The 22,119-nt window shown below is 44.2% G+C and overlaps 1 protein-coding gene across 1 annotated transcript in view; it reads left to right on the top strand.

Moving 5' to 3' along the window:
- LOC126249408 (plexin-B) overlaps positions 1-22,119 on the top strand; it is a 1,292,451-nt gene that overhangs the window by 1,220,580 nt on the left and 49,752 nt on the right. Inside the window, exons 8-9 of the mRNA XM_049951062.1 lie at positions 11,637-11,873; positions 16,516-16,773. Coding sequence (XP_049807019.1) covers positions 11,637-11,873; positions 16,516-16,773 — 495 coding nt within the window. The remainder of the gene's footprint in view (positions 1-11,636; positions 11,874-16,515; positions 16,774-22,119) is intronic.

The raw sequence follows: 22,119 nt of genomic DNA, 5'->3' as shown, positions 1-22,119 counted from the left end.
CTGCCTCGGGCATGGATGTGTGTGATGTCCATAGGTTAGTTAGATTTAAGTAGTTCTAAGTTCTATGGGACTGATGACCTCAAAAGTTAAGTCCCATAGTGCTCAGAGTCATTTGAACCATTTGAACCATTTGAACTCGATGTCACCTGAGTAACAAATCCATCTGGGACATTCCAACCCTTGGCTGTTGGTGATGCGATTGTGAAGTGGACATGCGAAGAAACTACCACAGTTAAACCAAGACCAGGCAGACCTCATATAATGACGGACAGGGACAGCCGAGTATTGCTGAGGTTGGTGGTAAAAATCGCATGAAATCAGCGGAATCAATCACCCGTGAGCTCCAAAGTGCTACCAGCAGTCCAACTGTGCGCAGGGAGTTAAAAAGGATAGAATGTTCGAGGAGCTCCTCAGAAGCCACACATTTCCCAAGCCAGTGCTAAGCGACACAACTGGACACTAGATGACTGGAAACGAATCTTTTTGGAGTGCTGAATCTCACGCTGTACACTGTGAATACGTTACTTGCCATCATGTTTACTGCCAACTGTGGATTATTGGGGAATTGGTCCTAAGGTAGGGGTGTCTTTCGTGGTTATTGTGTGGTTCTCTTATTGTGCTTAATAAAATGCTGAATATGGAAGAATAAGAACATTTTATAGCACTGTGTATAGCGTACAGTAGTGGAATGGTTCGGAGACGATAATGATTTGAGTTAGCATGACAGTGCACCCTGTCATAAGTCAGCGTCTGTGAGGCAGTGGTTTGTGGGCAATAACATTACTGAAATGGACTGACATTCCCGGAGCTCCGACCTGAACCCAACAGAAAACCTGTGGGATGAGCTAGAACGCTGACTTCATTCCAGACCCCAGCGTCCAACCATCTCTGGTTTCGCCTCTTGAGGAAGATTGGGCTGTCATTCCTCAACAGACATTCAGACACCTCATTGGAAGTTTCCCCAGTAGAGTTCAAATCATCATACAGACGAAGCGTGGACACATCCCATATTAATTTTCACTAACAGACGTCCGCCCTCAAGTTATACTGTACGAGGATCTTCCATATATTTTACTGTATTTTCGATCTTACGCGACACAGGAGCGTGACTCCTCGTGTAGACTGACAAACTAATTGCAGATCTTATCTTATGCAACATGGCGCGTAATGGTGCTGTGTACGTAAGTAATGGACGGTTGTTACGCCGAAATCACGACTGTCATCTGTGCTACTATATAAAGATAAGTCGTTGTTTAACGTTGTTACCAAAAATTTCGAAAAGTACTTCGAATTTTTACACGATACTCTACTGAAAATCCAGTAGGGTTCATACTTTTTAACATATATATACCTCACTACATATGTAATAACCCGACCGGCTAACCGTGCGGTCTAACGCACTGCTTCCCAAACGGGAAGGCATGCCGGTCCCCGGTACGAATCCGCCCGGAGGATTAGTGTGAAATGATAATTAAATCAAGACCCTACGCTGCCGACAGGCGTTGATTTTCGTCAACGGGGACAGTTGAAAATGTGTGCTCCGACCGGGACTCGAATCCGGGATCTCCTGCATACATGGCAGACACTCTATCCATCTGAGCCACCGAGGGCACAGAGGATAGTGCGACTGCAGGGATTTATCCCTTGCACGCTCCCCGTGAGACCCACATTCCCAACTTAATGTCCACACACTACATTCGTAGTAACCCTGCCCATTACACTCATTACTCGCGGCAGACAATCTTACCGAGTCTCATAAGAGTTCGGGCATTGCGTGTGCATCCAGCACAGAAGAAGGTCAATGGCCGGTTAGCCTTATCTATATATGAAGACGGTATCTGTTCTTTCGGACATGTCCCAAAGAACAGATACCATCTTCATATACGGAGGATTAGTGTTGAGGTCCGGTGTGCCGGCCAGCCTGTGGATGGCTTTCATGGCGGTTTTCCATGTGCCTCGGCGAATGCGAGCTGGTTCCCCTTATTCCGCCTCAGTTACACTATGTCGACGATTGCTGCGCGAACACTGTCTCCACAAACGCGTACACCACGCAAACGTTGGGGTTACACTCGTCTGGAATGCGACGTTCCCGGTCGGGTCCACTGGGGGCCGAACCGCACAATAACCCTGGGTTCGGTGTGGGGCGGCGGTGGGGTGAGTGGATTGCTGTAGCCTGTTGTGGGGTCGTGTACCACTGAGGGCTCCGGCGGGGATGAAGGCTCTCCGTCGTTTCTAGGTCCCCAGTTCAATACACACATACATACATATGTAATATATACATGAGGAAAGATGTTACAAAAAATTTCGGAAAGTTCTTGGCCGATTTACTTCAAACTTTTACATATTACTCAAATAAACATCCAGGCGAACATTAGCTATATGTATATTTAAACGACAATGTACAGGTTTTCTGTTACAACCGACAGCGAGAAAGAAAATGTTGTGCTTTGGAAATTAGCATTTTCGATTTCTTTCTACACAAAAATTGTACATACAACAATATGCTGCCGCGTGGGATTAGCCGAGCGGTCTAAGGCGCTGCAGTCATGGACTGTACAGCTGATCCTGGCGGAGGTTCGAGTCCTCCCTCGGGCATGGGTGTGTGTGTGTTTGTCCTTAGGATAATTTAGGTTAAGTAGTGTGTAGGCTTAGGGACTGATGACCTTAGCAGTTAAGTCCCATAAGATTTCTCTCTCAAACACAAAATGGTTCAAATGGCTCTGAGCACTATGGGACTTAACTTCTGTGGTCATCAGTCCCTTAGAACTTAGAACTACTTAAACCTAACTAACCTAAGGACATCACACACATCCATGCCCGAGGCAGGATTCGAACCTGCGACCGTAGCAGTCGCGCGGTTCCGGACCGAGCGCCTTAACCGCGAGACCACCGCGGCCGGCTCTCAAACACACACACACACAAAACACAATGTGCTGCTGTGTTTTCTTCCCCGCATGCATTTCCAAAGGAACAGGCACTACGGCGTCTGCAGTCGTTATGAAACACATCAAACGTATTCGCAATTGCGAATTGGGCAAACATGAGCTTTAGAATGCTATGACGACAATGAAAATTTGTGCCCGGCCGGGACTCGAAAGCGGATTTCTCGCTTATCGTTAGCGGTCGCTTTACCATTTTTTTAATGATGAGGGCAACACAAACACCCAGTCCCCGGGCAGAGAAAATCCACAACCCGACGGGGAATCGAACTCGGGACCCTGTGATCCAGAATTTGGCTTTCCGAGCACGGCGCAGGGCCAGACCCATGTTGTACAACCTGTACTCGTAAATCTATTAAGTACTTCATAGCAGCTGTAGTCGCCGCAGTACCTATTGCTTTGGACATGCATGCTTGTCCAAAGGAGCATTGCATCGTAATTCGTAGTGACACAGGCACTGCAATATCGTATTTATCCGCCGGCATCGGGCAAGTGACTTTCAAGTAAAATGTCTCACCCGTACGGGATATACATAATGGATATAAGAGTACAGGTTGTAGACACATGGTTGACGACATATGGAAGTTGGTGCCTGCCTGTGAGTCGTGTTCGGCTAGCCAAATCGTAAAGCGGCCGCTCGCGATAAGAGGGAAATGCGGCTTCGAGTTCCGGTCCGACACAAATTTTCATTTTAGTCATCCATTCAACAGCTGATGGTTGTCCATATTCGCAATTGCGAATGCATTTAATGTACTTAGTATCCACGGCTTACCGGCTAGTATTTAGAATACAGCTATGGGATCTGAATCGTGCAAAACTTTTTAGTTTTACTCTACCCGTTCACAGATTTAAATGGTTCAAATGGCTCTGAGCACTATGGGACTTAACATCTGAGGTCATCAGACCCCTAGACTTAGATCTACTTAAACCGTAGCAGGCGCGCGGTTCTGGACTGAAGCGCCTAGAACCGCTCGGCCACAGCGGCCGGCATTCACAGATTAAAGCTTTGCACAGTACTTTCATTGAAGCTACTATCCTCACAGATAAAGCATCTCTAGAGGTGTCTCTCGTATCTCTTTATACCCATTTACTTTAAGCGACGATAATTCCCAATCAATGTTTCGTTTGCATTGACAACAAACAAAACCCAAGGTTAGAGACAGCGCTATAAGACGACAGAGAGGGGTGGAGGGGGGAATGGACATAGAGTGCGGAGGAGGAGGAGACGCGGAATGAGAAAATGGACAGAGTGACGGGGGAGGAGGAGAAGATGAACAAAGCCCGCATCTCGTGGTCGTGCGGTAGCGTTCTCGCTTCCCACGCCCGGGTTCCCGGGTTCGATTCCCGGCGGGGTCAGGGATTTTCTCTGCCTCGTGATGGCTGGGTGTTGTGGGCTGTCCTTAGGTTAGTTAGGTTTAAGTAGTTCTAAGTTCTAGGGGACTTATGACCACAGCAGTTGAGTCCCATAGTGCTCAGAGCCATTTTTTAGATGAACAAAGAGAGAGGGGAGGAAGGAGTTAGGAATGCATATCCAATTCCCACACATATATAGTAGCTGCGCAGCATTGCCACTTTCGCTAAATGGTTCAAATGGCTCTGAGCACTATGGGACTTAACATCTGTGGTCATCAGTCCCCTAGAACTTAGAACTGCTTAAACCTAACTAACCTAAGGACATCACACACATCCATGCCCGAGGCAGGATTCGAACCTGCGACCGTAGCGGTCACGCGGTTCCAGACTGAAGCGCCTAGAACCGCACGGCCACACCGGCCGATCACTTTCGCTAGTATCTTATGTTTTCAAGATCTTCAGATTCTGACGCAAGTTTGTATTTAACACTTCCGTAGTTGATATATTTTTATAGGTGCTTGATAATGACGCCTTAGTCGGAGCTGACCAATAGCACAACAAATAAAAAATAAATAAATTTACAAACTACAACGGTCAGTGTTGACTTTTATGAAATACATCGAGTCTGTGGACCAACACACAAACAAGATTATCAAGCTTAGACTTACGTGTCGCATCGAGGCGATCAAGCTCTCCACACGCGAATGTAACGAGAAGCAGCTCTAACAAACAGGGCAGTGGGATAGACCCTTCCCCGTATTCCACTGTGGTGCGCACAGTATAGCTTCAGATCTGCAGAAACTTGCAAGCTCTTCGAGGAACGCTTCGCCTCGGCCGTTCACGTCGCTTTGAACGCAAGCCGCACCTACAGGCATATCCCTTTCTAGGTAAGGAGCGCGGCAGCTGGGTCAGATCCGATATACCGAACGAAGCGTTTTGCGGGCGTTGCGTCCGTAGCGGTCCGCTGTCCGACGCGACAGAGCCGCTGCTTTGATGTAATTTTGGTGCTCCCGAAACGAGTCGGTCGCGTCATTCGCAGTGATCGGCTGCCAGGCCTTTCCTCTATTGTTCCTGAAATCGCGTGTGCGTGGCGTTTAATTAATCTGCGCTTTGCGTGTCTGTCCGATTGTAGGTGCTGATGTGTCTTCCTAAATACGAGTTAAGCAACGTGGCATCCCATCATCTGTGATGAAAGTCATCTATCTGACCGAAAATGATGGCTGCTTGGCGCAGTTAACACGCAATACAATTGTTATATTATAGTTCAGTACATTCCTTGCTCCATATCGGACCATGATTTATCTTTGTTAAGGGGCTCCGGAACGCCCTATACTTGCAATGTTAAAATAACGCTTATAAATTACATCTTTCCTCACAAAGTATTTGAGGTAGGAAGTTGAACTTTTTACAGATTATTTATTGGAATATGGGCTACAACTTAACACAGGGATTTTACAAAATTTTAGTTCAGTTATTAAAGATGATTTTTTTTCAATTGTAATGAAAATTCACATTTTTTTGCAATTTTTTATTTATATATTCAAAAATATACAGTTTTTTGGAAAAAGGCTGTGTTAAATTATGCAGAAGGTACTGTGTAACATTTACTGAAAGTTTGAAACAAATATGTTTGGAAGATCCTTAGAAAACATGTAATTAGTATGAGAAAATAAAAGTTTTGGGAATCGAGCGACAAAGATTGGATTAACTTTTTAGTGCATTCCAGGTCCATAGGATGGATTATCTTCATCTTCTGCAAACTCCTCCTCCAGCTTCCTCTTGTTCCTCCTCCTGTTTACTCTTGCTTGTATTTCTAGACTCTTTACAGCCCTGTCTGCAGCCCGAAGGCGTTCCTTGTCTAAAGCAAGCATCGCTCGTACCATGTTAGAACCTATCTTCATTCCCATATTTCTAAATACCTTGCACCTTAAAATGTTGCCATCATTGAAAGTCGCAACAGCATCATACACACCAAAGTGAAGTGTTTCTATTCCAACAAATACAGTCTTGGGGATTCTCGACCATATAACACTATTTACACTTTCATTGGGGTTTTGAGTTTTTCCGTGAATACACTTTTTCAACAGTTCAGGTGCTGCTAAGTCTCTGAAAATAGGTTTTATCACCTCCATTATTGCATGAGGCAGACTATGCTTATGAGTGTACACTTCACCAGTTAGCAATCCTTTGTTATATTTACACCAACTGTCTTCTTCTTTGGGACACAAGCTATGTTGGGGATTTTCATCGTCTTTATTGTTTACAGTAATAACACATACCTTTGGCTTTCCAACATTTCTCCTTTTCTTAAAACCCTTCAGAGGATTTCTAATAACTTTACTTTTACTCATTATTATACTTCAACAAAACAGAGACTCAAGAAACAGAATTAATTACGAATATTTTCGACATAACGACAGAGTAAATAAACATGAAAAATCGACAATCACACCAGCGATATATATTGAACCATCACAGGTTAGCCACAACACATACTTTATCTCACATCACTAAAATGTACCTGATGAACACGGACGTTAATAATAACACCATTTGACAGCAGTTTAACAGCGCCACAGTGGGTCACGCCCATGTAGAGCACATTTCAAAAGAAATTTAAAAATAGTTGTAGTCTTCGGAATTGAATAAATTATATATCTATTAAAAGGGAATAGTCTGCAGATTCAGAAAACGCAAAAAAGTAAAAATTGAACTTTTCATGATTTTGAGCCTTTCCGGAGTCCCTTAATAACTGCAAACAAACAAAAAATGTAAGGCATGCTCAATCAAGGGCCATGACAACGCTGACGCTGAAAGTAATTCTCGGGTTTCTAATGCCAAGTTGACACAATTACTGTATCGACGGTGTTTTAGTGATTCAAGCAGCTGGATAATATAGATTCTACTGCACGACAGGCAACTCACCTGTGACTGATGCCTATGAAGTAGGAAATAGTAATAATCAGTCATTCTGTCACCTAACTATAGCCGCGCATAGTGGTCGCGCGGTTAGAAGCTCCATGTCGCTAATTGCGCGACCCCTCCCACCGGAGGTTCGAGTCCTCCCTCGGGCATGGGTGTGTGTGTTGTTGTTAGCATAAGTTAGTTTAAGTAGTGTGTAAGTCTAGGGACCGACGACCTCAGCAGTTTGGTCCCTTAGAAATTCACACACATTTCAACAATCTACCTATAGTTTGCAATCATAGAAGCCGAGGCGGATTCTATCTCTCTCTTGCTCGAAGTAATAGAGTACAAATAACTCTGCTTTCGCCATGGCGTTAGACGACAGATCTAGAGATGGATTATTTTGGAGGCCGAACTGCAGATGATTTGCCATATGTATTATCGATTTGTGTTCCCTTAGTATTAAGATTGTTATTCACTCTACGCTAACAATTTATATTTTTGTCACCAGGATTTGTATAGCCATAGTCCTTACTTAAGTTGAAGAGTATAGTCATAGTCCTTACTCAACTAGAAAAGTGTTCATATGTATGGCTGGATTAGACAAAACGCCCACTTGGTTCTGTGAATGGCGGCTTGCTTGAAGTGTTAATAACTCTGGTATATTGAGCATGAATAGGCTAAATATAAGGGGCGACCAAAAAGTTTCCGCTCGAAGACCGCACAATCCAGAATCCATATGCCAATGGAGCAAAATCGCTGTGGGCAGTGACCCAGTCATCCCACCGACGCACCAAGCTGATGATACCAGTTTGGTAAATAACCTTGCATTGTTGCGTGAAGAAGTAGATAACTGCCTGCTGCACATCCTCGTCCGGCTGAAATCGTCGACCCTTCAAGTCCGTTACAACTCTAAATCTACATATAAAAAGACTGCGTGGGAAAACTTGGTGCGAGCGTAATTGTTCGATCAAAACTGTGGTCTCTGTCTTAGCGCTCCATAGCGAAAGTCCGTCAAGAATTTATGATGCTAATCGTGAACAGCCTCGTGGGCCCAGTCAGAGAAGAGGAAATCAAACTCAGAGTTGAATATTTCAGTTCTGTTTTTGAAAGATAAATTCTCCAGCAAAATCGGAAATGTTTTCTGTTTTGGGTCGAATTATAGGCTTCCTTTCGAATAGCAAGTATTTCAAGTGACCTAGTCGTTCGCGAAGCTCTTTTCACTATCTGGGAGCTTAAAAAAGCGAACGGTGCTTAAATACGAGTAACATTTCGAAAATAATCCCAAAGGTAAAAAGTACAGAAAATTAATACGCCTGTTTCACTTGCAGATTTAAATTTTGACAAAAAAATTGTAGTTCTTTTATGAAACCGTACGGAAACGCGTTCCATTGTTGCAAAAACTAATGTTCTACTGCCGTTTTGTACACTACCCAACATAAAACTAGCAACAACTTGAAGAAATCACCGTAAGAAAAAAATATATGTGACACATAACTAATAATATAATCAATCAACGTTTCAGAATAACAAAATTACCAGACTCAGGTTTCAGCAAAAAAGAAACACCAAGTCAGAGAGGCGTTTCGTGTATCTCTGACGTCATATGTTCAAGGCTGTTTAGATTTCAGTGCGGAGTTCATTTTGAGTTCTGAAGGACATGAACGGTATTTTGTCAAGTTGGCTTATCACGCACGTTTGTATCAGACGACAATTCAGGGCAACAAGTAGGCCAGGGAAGAAGCGACATGTTATTGCTGTACCACGCTTTGGTCCGCCCCAGTAGCTGAGTAGTCAGCGTGACGGAATGTCATGTCAAGGGGCCCGAGTTCGATTCCCGGCTGGGTCGGAGATTTTCTCCGCTCAGGGACTGGGTGTTGTGTTGTCCTAATCATCATCATCTCATCCCCCTCGACTCGCAAGTCGCCGAAGTGGCGTCAACTCAAAAGACTTGCACCAGACAAACGGTCTACCCGACGGGAGGCCCTAGCCACACGACCCTGCTTTGAAGAAGGCTTCTCCATTCCAAGCAGCAAGCTGTGGAACATTTCCTTACTCGAAAGTTTCAAAACGTAGCAGTGACAACATCCACATTTCCAACAGTCTAGATGGACGATATCCGAGGGACACCGCACTTTCATGCCTCTTGTTCGCTCAACATGATTTAATGTAATACATGCAGAAATATATAGGGCTCCTAATGCTAATGCGGGCATCATTCTAACAAAAGACAAGTGCGACTTGTCCGACTACCTGTTGCCGATGCGTTCGCACTGACTGTTCGTACGGCTACAGTAGGCGTCGACAATTGAGAGGCCTTTTCGGCGGTGCTGTAGGTGCCACGGATACTTCCGACCAACCGATTTTGAACAAGACACGTCCACATCTGAAGCACAGAACAGGATACGAAGGTATTACATGTTTTATTAGCTTTGCTCCCAGGCAATATTCAAAATACATACGAAAGATTTTTTTCCGGATTGAAAAATAGGGTGTCCGGGTAATCACCGAAAACTACAGTATTAGACTTTGAAATGGCTGCAACTGAAGCTATAAAAACAGTGTTCCCCAAAGCATCCCTTTCCGGTTTCAGTTTTCACTTCAACCAATGACCTTTAAAGAAAATACAAGAAGTGGAATTAACGGAGGAATACAAGGGTGGAGAAGAAGTCCGAATTTTCGACTCATGTCTGCTGTAGTGGCACGTCTTCCAGTAAAAAGTGTTGATGAGGCGTGGGTGTTAATAATGGAGGAAATACTCAGTGGAGAACAGGTGATGCAATTCGCACCTTATAACGTCAAATGGAAAATCTTATGCCAACTGAAATGTGGATGTCTTATCCAGCGGCACAGGACCGTGAAAACTGTTGGATGTTGGCGTAGGAAACTAAACTTCTCAATAAATCAGAAACATCCGAACGTAGACATTCTGATAAATAAGCTGAAGGAGGAAACATTGAACGCTATACTTGCAATTAAAAAAGATTCCATTGACCTGCCTCATCTAAAAAGAAAAGAAAGACACATAAATCTTCCCAAAAGGTTAAAAAACATTATGGAAAATGGAAATGAGCGTTTGGCGTCATTGGCCGTGAGGCCCCTTACAGGGCCCGTCCGGCCCCCTTGGTGCAGATCTTATTACATTCGACGCCACATTGGGTGACCTGCGCTCCGGATGGGGATGAAATGATGATGAAGACAACACAACACCCAGTCCCTGAGCGGAGAAAACCCCCAACCCAGCTGAGAATCGAGCCCGGGCCCGTAGGACGGCAATCCGTCACGCTGACCACTCAGCTATCGGAGCAGACAAAAGACATTATAAAAGTATATAACGACTCGGAACATGTAAGATAATGATTAAAATCTCTGACTTTCTTACAAAAATCTGAGTGAGAAATTAAAACTCATAAAATAAGACAATAAGTTTAATCATTTGCTGCAGTAATGATGTAGAAAAAAATGAAAAAAATTCAAGATGCCCATGTAACACGCGAGTAACCAGTCCTAATCCCGGATAAAATGTTAAGGAATGTTCTTGTTACCAGACTGTCGGAAAATGCACGCACAGCTAAAATATCTGTGATCGGAAACGCTACATTGGCGTCACGTGTCGAAAGCCTACGGTCGGTAAGTTCACAACACCTCAGTGAGCATGGCTCCTGCACATTGACCTACCCATTTTCCAGGCTTGTCATCGGATGGGCATACATGACTCATGCTCAGTCTGCAACTGGTAGCCGGCCGCTGTGGCCGAGCGGTTCTAGGCTCTTCAGTCTGGAACCGTGCGACCGCTACGGTCACAGGTTCGAATCCTGCCTCGGACATGGATGTGTGTGGTGTCCTTAGGTTAGTTAGGTTTAAGTAGTTCTAAGTTCTAGAGAGAGGACTAATGACCTCAGAAGTTAAGTCCCATAGTGCTCAGAGCCATTTGAACCAATCTGCAACTGGCCAATTTGTTTCAACGAACCGTGGTTCCGGACACAAACAGCTATGTAAATAACATCACGAAACACGTCACACGCCTCAGTGGTTCCCCGAGGCCATTTCCACAAAGAATGTTTCGTTTGGCGTCTGATTATTAGACGCGTACAGTCAATATGTTTCCCAGTTTGTGGTTTACTGAGACATATTTCGCTAAGGACGCAATCTGTCGCACCTTGGAACACCAAAGGATGTAGGTCATTGGTGTTAAGTATTTGCCGGCCGGTGTGGCCGAGCGGTTCTAGGCACTACAGTCTGGAACCGCGCGACCGATACGGTCGCAGGTTCGAATCGTGCCTCGGGCATGGATGTGTGTGGTGTCCTTAGGTTAGTTAGGTTTCAATAGTTCTAAGTTCTAGAGAGAGGACTGATGACCTCAGAAGTTAAGTCCCATAGTGCTCAGAGCCATTTGAACCTTCATGAATTAATGTGCAACGCTTGTGTTTTTGTTCGCAGAATCCAGTGCAACTCGTGACCCACGGAGCCAGCTACTGCCCACGTTTCAGGCATCCCAAGGAAGATATTCTGCTGCCAAACAACGTACCAAAAGAGATCGTATTAGAGGTGGAAAATCTTCCACATCCGCAAGTAGGCCACACTGGTTTTCAGTGCATCGTGAATATCGAGGATGCCAAGATGATGGTCCCTGCTCGCGTCGAGTCCAATCGCTTCATCGTGTGTGACAAAACGACGGTAGGTAATTCATCAACTACTGTTTCTGCCGTATCAAAACTGACTATTACATAATCTGTTTCCAATTTATTAAGGTAACACAAGTAGATAAGATGTCGTGAATAGTGTTAAAAAAGAGAATTCTTCTGTGCATAAAATGAGTAACATCACTTTGGCCTAGTGGTCTTACTCTAGGGACTGAGCTATAGAAGCATGTGTTGCGGAAACTCGGATTACCAGAGGTAATGGCTGAAGAGTAAATAACGTGTAAAGAATTATGTCTGCAGTTACACCTAAAACATCCTGCGGAGGACTTTTTAAGCTGCTTACTATTTTGACAACTGTTTCATATTACATGTAGTCATTAATGCTGTTTATTGTTAGAAGTATTTATTTTACTCGTATCACAAAAATGTGTACAAAATATGATTTTGAAAGAAACTAAGAAATCTTTGTAAGGGTTTGTTAGTACAGGAAGGATTCAGTCAGATGCGTATTCAGTATTTCAACTTTCCAGAGCCTATGAAATATCTTGTGGGAAATGTAGCTGTATTTAAAGTAAAGTAAGGAATTTTCAGTCGGTCATTTTCTTCCGCTCCGTCGAAGAGTAACTCAGCTTACAGTTAATGTGAAGTAAATTAAATGAATGGCCGGAAATCATTCTGTTTTGTTTTGCTTGGATAACATGTACAACTCTGACTTCTTCATACATCTTAGAGATTCTTTTCGGTGGGATCTGTCTAATGTGACTCATCCAGGTTCGGTTTTGTAATATTTTAGGCGCATAACTGTATACCTCTCGTGATCACTAATATGACACTTCGTTATTGTGTCAGTAGAGCTATAAAAACTGTTGTTGACAGTGAAACTTCCTGGCAGATTAAAACTGTGTACCGGAGCGAGACTCGAACTCGAGACCTTTGCCTTTCGCGGGCAAGTGCTCTACCATCTGAGCTACCCAAGCACGACTCACGACCCGTCCTAATAGTTTCAATTCTGCCAGTACCTCGTCTCCTACCTTCCAAACTTCGCAAAAGCTCTTCTGCGAACCTTGAGTCGTGCTTGGGTAGCTCAGATGGTAGAGCACTTTCCCGCGAAAGGCAAAGGTCCCGAGTTCGAGTCTCGGTCCGACACACGGTTTTAATCTGCCAGAAAGTTTCACATCAGCGCACACTCCGCAGCAGAGTGAAAATATCATTCTGTTTTTGACAGTGTCTAACAATCACTGGATATCTAGGTCAAGCCGTGTTTTGTACAGAAATCAACCTCCAGAGGTAGTGTCTTATTTTCAACAAACCTATCAGTAACAGAATGACTTACAGGCGTACTTTCATCTGAAATTGTAGAACTTGCTACATTTCAAAAGGTTTCTCCTCTCTTAGGATATGCGGTCCCACTGACACTGGGCGAACTGACGCAGCTGTTGCTTTTGCTCATCTCATGGAGGCGTGCTACACACACTATCTGATCAAAAGTAACCGGACACCTTAGTGGAAATTAAAGTAGGGTGTGTCCACCCTCAGCCTTTATATGGTGGATTTAACGCTGCTGGGGACTCTCCCAGTGAGGTGTCCGAATGTCTGCTGAGGAATGGCAGCTCATTCATTCTCAAGAGCCGAAACCACAGACGGTAGTCATGATGGACTCTGGGCAGCATGCCCATTTCAGGAAAGTTATTGTTCACAAACCAATTCCTCAGAAGTACTGCTTTACGAACTGTTCCTCTACTGTACGCAGTACACAACGGTGCAAATTGTGTTTATATCCTTTTGCATTTAGCGTTTTCTTAAGCGCAATAAGGGGACGACAATCTAACCACGAGAAACACCCCCATACCGTAACATGACCTTTCCCGTACTTCACTGTTGGCATTACACATTATAGCAGGTAACATCTCCAGGCATTCGCCTAGCCTAAACCCTTCCATCGGATTGCCACAGGATGTAGAGTGATTTACCACTCCAGATCACTCGTTTCCAGTTATCCACTGTCCAGTGACGTCGCTCTTAAGGTGTAAGCTTCGCTTAGCATTGACTGCAGAAAGGTGTGGCTTATGAGGAGCTACTCGACCATTGTAGAGCATTCTTTTTAACTCCCTACGGCCGGCCGCGGTGGTCTAGCGGTTCTAGGCGCTTAGTCCGGAACCGCGCGACTGCTACGGTCGCAGGTTCGAATCCTGCCTCGGGCATGTATGTGTGTGATGTCCTTAGGTTAGTTAGGTTTAAGTAGTTCTAAGTTCCAGGGGACTGATGACCACAGCTGTTAAGTCCCATAGTGCTCAGAGCCATTTTGAACTCCCTACGCACAGTCATTTTGCTAGCTAGACTTCTGATAGCGCCATGGAACTCATGAGTTATCCGACCACTGCTTCCATGCGATTTTTGCAACCACGTCCCCCAATTCTCGACGGTCCCTGTCCTCCAGAACATGAGGTCTGCCTATTCGTGATTTAGGTGTGATTTTTCATTCGCGTTTCCACTTCACAATCACATCACCAGCAGTCGACTTGGGCAGTTTTGGGATTGAAATGTCCGTGACGGATTTGTTACTCAGGTAACATACATCAACCAGTCCACGTACAAAGTCACTGGACTCCCCTGAGCGGTCCGCCTGCTTAACTGAGTGGTTTTGTGGGCACAGTAGCTCAGCGTGTTCGGTCAGAGGGTTAGCTGCCCTCTGTAGCAAAAATAAATAAATAAAAATAAAAAAATAAAAAATAAAATAAATTAAAAAAATGTGTGAACGGATCAACAATGAACTTGAACAGTTCCACGCCGAAGAAACGCAACGAATAATAACTAACAAAATGAGACCAGACAAAAAGTGGTATCGTGCTTGCCTCCCATGCAGCGGGCCCAGGTTCGATTCCCGGCTGGGTTGGAGATTTTCTCCGCTCGTGGACTGGGTGTTGTGTTGTCCTCATCATCAGTTCACCCTCATCAGCAGCATGCAAGTCGCCCAAAGTGGCGTCGATTGAAGTATGACTTGCACTCGGCGGCCTAACTTCCCCGGATGGGGCCTTCCGGCCAACAATGCCATATGATCATTTCATTCTTTCCCCTGAGCGACCCACTTCATACTGCTTATTTATTGACAACATAATACTACCCCGAGTTCGCCTCTCGTGACGCCTAGTGGGCTGTTCCGCGATACATAGGGGTATCTGGGTACTGTTGATCAGATAGTGCACGACGCCACTGACATTGGGTGACTTGATGCAGCTGTTGTACAAGGCTCACTCCGAAAGAAATGCACACTATTTTTGTAAAAATACAGTTTTCATTCTGCATGTGTGAAAGTTTCACTGTGCGTAGATACATCCTTCCCGCTTGTTTTCAAACTTAGTTCAACCTGTTCCCGTGAGTGGCGCCGTCACAGCATGTCTTCAAGATGGCTGCTACACTTGACGTTCGTCAGAAGCAACGTGCTATCATAGAATTCCTCTGCTGTGAAAACGAGACAGTGGGAAACATCCACAAGAGGTTGAAAAAGGTGTATCGAGATGCTGCTGTCGATCGCAGTACAGTTAGTCGGTGGGCAAGCAGGTTACATGATGAAAGCGGGCACGGCAACATTGAGGATTGTCCTCGGAGCGGCAGGCCTCGTACTGCACACACTCCAGACAATGTGCAGAGAGTTAACGAATTGGTGACTGCTGACCACAGTGAACGAATTGTCACGCTACGTTGGGATAGGGGAAGGAAGTGTTTGCAGAATACTGAAAGTGTTGGCGTTAAAAAAAGGTTTGTGCCAGGTGGGTTCCCAGAATGTTGGCAGTGGCTCACAAGGAAACAAGAAAAACGGTATGCAGCGAACTTTTGGAATTGTACGAGAATGGTGGAGATGAATTTCTTGGGAGAGTTGTAACAGATGATGAAACATGGTTCCATCATTTTTCACCAGAGACGAAGAGGCAATCAATGGAGTGGCATCGTGCAAATTCACTCAGGGAAAAAAAAAAATTCAAAACTACACCTTCTGCTGGAAACTTTATGGCTACGGTGTTTTCCGATTCCGAAGGACTCTTGCTTGTGGATGTCACGCCAAGTGGAACCACCATAAATTCTTCAAGCTCGACTGAGTCGTGTTCGACCACATCGGCAAAAGCAGGATGTTTTGCTGTTGCATGACAATGCACGGCCACATGCCAGTCAAAAAACCGTGGAAGCGATCACAAAAGTCGGATGGACAACACTGAAACACCTGCCTTACAGTCCTGACCTGCCTCCATGTGACTACATCTCTTTGGGAAACTGGAAGACTCTCTTCGTGGAACAAGGTTTGAAGACGATGACTCCCTAGTGCACGCTAACAAACAGTGGCTCCAACAGGTTGGTCCAGAATTTTACCGTGCGGGTATACAGGCGCTGGTTCCAAGATGGCGTAAGGCAATTGAGAGGGATGGAAATTATGCGGAGAATTGAAAATATTGTTCCTAAAGGATGTATCTACATACTGTAAAACTTTCAAATATGTAGAATAAAAGATGGATTAAAAAAAAATATAGTGTGCATTTCTTTTGGAGTGACCCTCGTATTTAGTGACTTGATGTAGGTATGCCGCATAATTTAAGTACTGTGCCACTTCTGTTATTATACATGGTAAAGCACCTTGAAATCAGTTGTGTGTGTGTATACTCATTATTGTTGTAACATTTGTGCAGTATTCGTACGAAGCCAACTCTGGGGAATACCGGGCGAGTGTGACAATCGTGTGGAACCGCAACCACCACGTGGACAACATCAGCGTGATCCTGTACAAGTGCGACATCCTTGGTTCGCACCGGGAGCACCCCGACTGCTCGCTGTGTGTGACGCGGGCGGCCAAGTACCAGTGCACGTGGTGCGGGCTCACCTGCAGCTACAGCGACAGCTGCCAGCGCACGCCCGTCAACGAGTGTCCCAAGCCCCGCATCGACATGGTCAGTTCTTTCAAATAATGCATTCCTACCGCTCACTCTGTTTATGTCATAGCTATACTCTGTTGCCCGCCCGGTTGGCCGTGCGGTCTGACGCACCGCTTTCCGGGCGGGAAGGAGCGCCTGGTCCCCGGCACGAATCCGCCCGGCGGACTTGTGTCGAGGTCCGGTGAGCCGGCCAGTCTGTGGATGGTTTTTAGGCGGTTTTCCATCTGCCACGGTGAGTGCGGGCTGGTTCCCCTTATTCCGCCTCAGCTACACTATGTCGGCGATTGCTACGCAAACAAGTTCTCCACGTACGCTTACACCACCATTACTCTACCACGTAAACATAGGGGTTACACTCCTCTGGTGTGAGACGTTCCCTGGGGGGTCCACCGGAGGCCGAACCGCACCATAACCCTGTGTTCGGTGTGGGGCGGCGGAGGGGTGAAGTGGACTGCGGTAGTCGTCGTGGGGTTGTGGACCACTGCAGCTGCGGCGGGGACGGAGCCTCTCCGTCGTTTCTAGGCCCCCGGTTAACATACAATACAATATACTCTGTTCAACATAAGAATAAACCTGATGTAAACATTACGCCACGTATTCTTCCGCGTTTGCTTGAATCTCATTGGAATTCGTTTCACATGGAGCGGAAGCCAAGTTGTGACCAGTACAGTCAAGTAACATCGTAAGGGCACGTTTTACGCTGTGCTACACGCAGGACAACAGCTTTATCCGCACATTAAACTTGGACAGCACTGGTCAGTCAGAGGTCCAACTTACCTGGAATGATGTGAACAATTACAGTTCATACGTAAAACGAGTCGAGCAAAGAACGAATATAGCTTCCATGTCATTTAATTTTTAAAGAGAGGTGAAATAATATTCGACAAAACGCCAGCACTATCGCGCGCTTCTTAGGTGACCAGATGGAAAGCATAAAATGCTCTCGTTGTCACCTGACATAGTATTCTAATCAGAAATAAGAGTGATGAGAATTCCTAACTTTAACACAAGGTAATTTTTGTGAGTGAGCTATGTGTGATATAAAAGCATACTGCAGGCATTTCACCATACTGTTGAATACTGAAGCCACTGAATGTATTAATTACAGTCAGTAGTCTGGTAATCTCTTAACTCCTTCCTTATCTGAATCCGAGATATACATATCAGTTCTGGAGCTGTCATCTTAAGTAATAGAACCTAGTACGTTGTCCTCGATGGTGAGTGTTCATCGGAGGTGAGGGTATCATCTGGAGTGCCCCGGGGAAGTGTGGTAGGTCCGCTGTTGTTTTCTATCTACATAAATGATCTTTTGGATAGGGTGGATAGCAATGTGCGGCTGTTTGCTGATGATGCTATGGTGTACGGGAAGGTGTCGTCGTTGAGTGACTGTAGGAGGATGCAAGATGACTTGGACAGGATTTGTGATTGGTGTAAAGAATGGCAGCTAACTCTAAATATAGATAAATGTAAATTAATGCAGATGAATAGGAAAAAGAATCCTGTAATGTTTGAATACTCCATTAGTAGTGTAGCGCTTGACACAGTCACGTCGATTAAATATTTGGGTGTTACATTGCAGAGCGATATGAAGTGGAACAAGCATGTAATGGCAGTTGTGGGGAAGGCGGATAGTCGTCTTCGGTTCATTGGTAGAATTTTGGAAAGATGTGGTTGATCTGTAAAGGAGACCGCTTATAAAACACTATTACGACCTATTCTTGAGTACTGCTCGAGCGTTTGGGATCCCTATCAGGTCGAATTGAGGGAGGACCTAGAATCAATTCAGAGGCGGGCTGCTAGATTCGTTACTGGCAGGTTTGATCATCACGCGAGTGTTACGGAAATGCTTCAGGAACTCGGGTGGGAGTCTAGAGGAAAGGAGGCGTTCTTTTCGTGAATCGCTACTGAGAAAATTTAGAGAACCAGCATTTGAGGCTGACTGCAGTACAATTTAACTGCCGTCAACTTACATTTCGCGGAAAGACCACAAAGATAAGATAAGAGAGATTAGGGCTCGTACAGAGACATATAGGCAGTCATTTTTCCCTCGTTCTGTTTGGGAGTGGAACAGGGAGAGAAGATGCTAGCTGTGGTACGAGGTAACCTCCGGCACGCACCGTATGGTGGATTGTGGAGTATGTATGTAGATGTAGATGTAGGCAATCAATAACGGAATCCACGAAGCCAACCTTCTCTCTTCTAATGACAATTTATCTAATCATAAGTAGGACCTACTTCTAGAGCGTAGCAAAACCAGTGTAAGTGTGCTACGGCTTGTGACCAATCTACGCGTTTGTGTTTGTTAACATCAGATTTATTCTTACGATGAACGGAGTATGGTTAACTTTCAGTTTTACCGTCGACTGGGACAGTTTTGCTACTTGGGGCAGATTTTTTGGGATTTTGAAAATGACTTAGTGTGACACTCAACCAATTTCCTAAACTATTCTTCGATTAAAATAACTTTGTGAGTGTTAGGGGCCAGCCAGTAACCAGTCTCAGTTCTTTCTCCAGCGCCACGTGCTCGCCGTGTTGCCTGTTTTGCAGGGACACGCAGAGACTTGTCAAGCAAGCCACTGCAATCTGTCACTGACAACTGAGACTCCGCTGTTTGCATCGCACGCAGACAATATTTGACAACGGTCACTCTGCTCCTTTCCAGCATTGTCAGGTGTTTACACGTCTTTATCGGTGGTTTTTCTTTCGTCTTGGATGGCATTATTTTTATAATCTACAAAAGCATCTCACCCTGCTCATACATTCGCACCTCAGTAAAAACTATTTGTTGTACTTACTAGAGCAGAATATAGCTGTCTTTTAGGAACACTTGCATATGTAAATATCATGCTACATTTAATTTTACTCCCATCATTTGGTGATGTTGCACTGTGGAGCTTGGCGGTAACAAGACAATTTTTCCATATTTGTCTTCAGTTCGGCGTTTTTCGTTTTGTTTTACGGCCCCCGTAAATGAGTGAACATTTTGTCAAACTGAACTACGCTTGCCGAATATTTTACAGTGTAGAGTGCTGTTTGATGTGTTTGTCAATCACAGAGCTTGTTTGAAATGTTTGCGAGAAATTTTGATTGTCGGAAATTGACAAGATGGCGGGCGTTGTTTGTGTCGATAATTCGCCTCATATCTTTAGTGAAAAATTGTTTTATTACAATTTATCTCATCATATCGTGAGTTTCCACAACTAACAGAATCACTGTTTTTACGCATACATACAAGCTGGAGGGCAATGAAATAAAATAAATCTTCCGCGGACGATGTGCGCTATATGATCCTACGTTATGATATTTTAATGAACTGTCATTAGAGAAGCAAGCAGAAAAGCATTAATTGTCGCATACATGTCTCTTCTTTTTCAAAGTGAGTTTAAAGTAACTCTTAACAAGTTTCACTGTCCACCCGCCGAAAGTTGATGTAATCATCAGAGTCTGAGTGCAACATTTCCATTAATAGGTTTTCTTGCGTATATTTCTCTCTCATTTTAAAACATTCCCTGGACCAGTGTCTTGTTTTCTTCTTCTTTGAAACACAATGCCAGAGTCAATGTTAGAAATACTTCCTCTGCATTTGTAGCCATTCCCAATAGGACCAAAATACAGCATACACTATAAGCATCTGCTTCACATGTAAGGTTAAACTGACAAGCCTTCTTGGTCCGTGTGCAGGTTTGTTTGACACATCTGTGGCTAGGTAAGAACATTGACAGACAAGTTTCCTCTTCTGCGAGGGCTTTGAGAAATTATTATCAGTTTCATTGTCCATTCAAAGAAAGTTGATGTAATCATAGAGTTCTAAGAGTAATATTTCCTTTAAAAGATTTCCATGGGTAAGTCTCTCTCTCATTGTAAGCCATTCCTTCGAGCACCATCTTGATTTCTTATTCATCTTTAAACACAGTTGCAAAGGCAGTGCTTTATCCGCATTTTTGGCCATTCTTACTAATGTCAAACTACTCATGAACACGAGCAACATCTCCTTCGAAATGGGGTTGAACTGACAAACTTTCTTTGCACATCTACGGGCTTGTTTGAGAAATCTGCAGCTAGACAAGAGGTGATTTGACAAACAGGTTAGACCTTTTACGAGGGCCTTTACATGCTGTGAAAATCCCAAGATGCATAAGGACCAAGCCGAGAGGCCATGTATATCACAGTAATGGCTGTATTATTATGCAACTAAATCTGCATGTACATACATACTCTGCAAGCCACCATATGGTGTACAGCAGAGGATCGCATGTACCACTGATGCTAATTCCCTTTCCCATTCCACTCCTAAATGGAGTGAGCGCAAAATGACTGTTAATGTGCTTCTGTATGATCCTTGATATCTCTTACCTTATCTTTGCTGTCCTTACATGAGGTACATGTAGGTTACAGTAGGATCATTCTCTGGTCTGTCACAAATTGTGGTTCTCTATAATTTCTCAATAGTATTTCACGAAAAGATCATCATCTTCCCTCCAAGGATTCCCATCTGACGTCACGGAGCATGTCCATGACACATGTTGACTGAATGTACCGGTAACTAATCTAGTAGCATGTCTCTGAACTGCTATGATGTCCTTTAATCTGATCTGATGCAGATCCCGAACACTCAAGCAGAGCTCAAGAATGGGTCATGCAAGTGTTCTGTACATGGTCTTTTTTACACATGAGCTACACTTTCCTAGAATTCTCCCAATAAACCAGAGTCGACCATTTGTCTTCCCTACAATCAATCCTATGTGCTCATTCTATTTTATATCACTTTGCAATGTTTCAGTTAGATATTTAATTGACATTTCTTTGTCAAGCAGCACACCCTAACACTGTATTTCTACATTACAGGCTTGTTTTTCCTACCTGTGTGCAGTAACTTATATTTTTCCACATATGGAGCAAGCTACCATTCATCACACGAAATTGAAATTCTGTTTTAAGTCATGCTGTATCCTCCTACAGTCACTCAAAGATGATACACCCTGTACACTACAGCTTCATAAAAAAAAAAAAAAAAAATCAGTAGCAGATTCCTGCTCGCCCTGTCTGTCGGATTGTATATGTATATAGACAACAAGAGCAGTCTTATTATATTTTTCTGGGGCATTCCTAAGATACATTCATGTCAGATGAACACTTGCTGTCCAGGTAAACATACTGGGTTCTATTACTTAAAAAGCCTTCAAGCCACTCACATATTTTACTCAGAGCAAAGAGTATGAAGTGTGGCACTGTGTAAAACTCTCTCCAAAAATCTAGTAATAAGGAACCATAGCAGACTTTGTAATCAGTGCAGTGACAGCCTGGGTGTATCACTTTGAAAATATAAGACCACTTTAGCTGTAAGTCCTATATTTATAGGCA

This window comes from Schistocerca nitens, chromosome 3 (genome assembly GCF_023898315.1).
Source record: "Schistocerca nitens isolate TAMUIC-IGC-003100 chromosome 3, iqSchNite1.1, whole genome shotgun sequence".
Taxonomy (NCBI): Eukaryota; Metazoa; Arthropoda; class Insecta; order Orthoptera; family Acrididae; genus Schistocerca; species Schistocerca nitens.
This window is presented reverse-complemented; position numbering and strand designations above follow the sequence as displayed.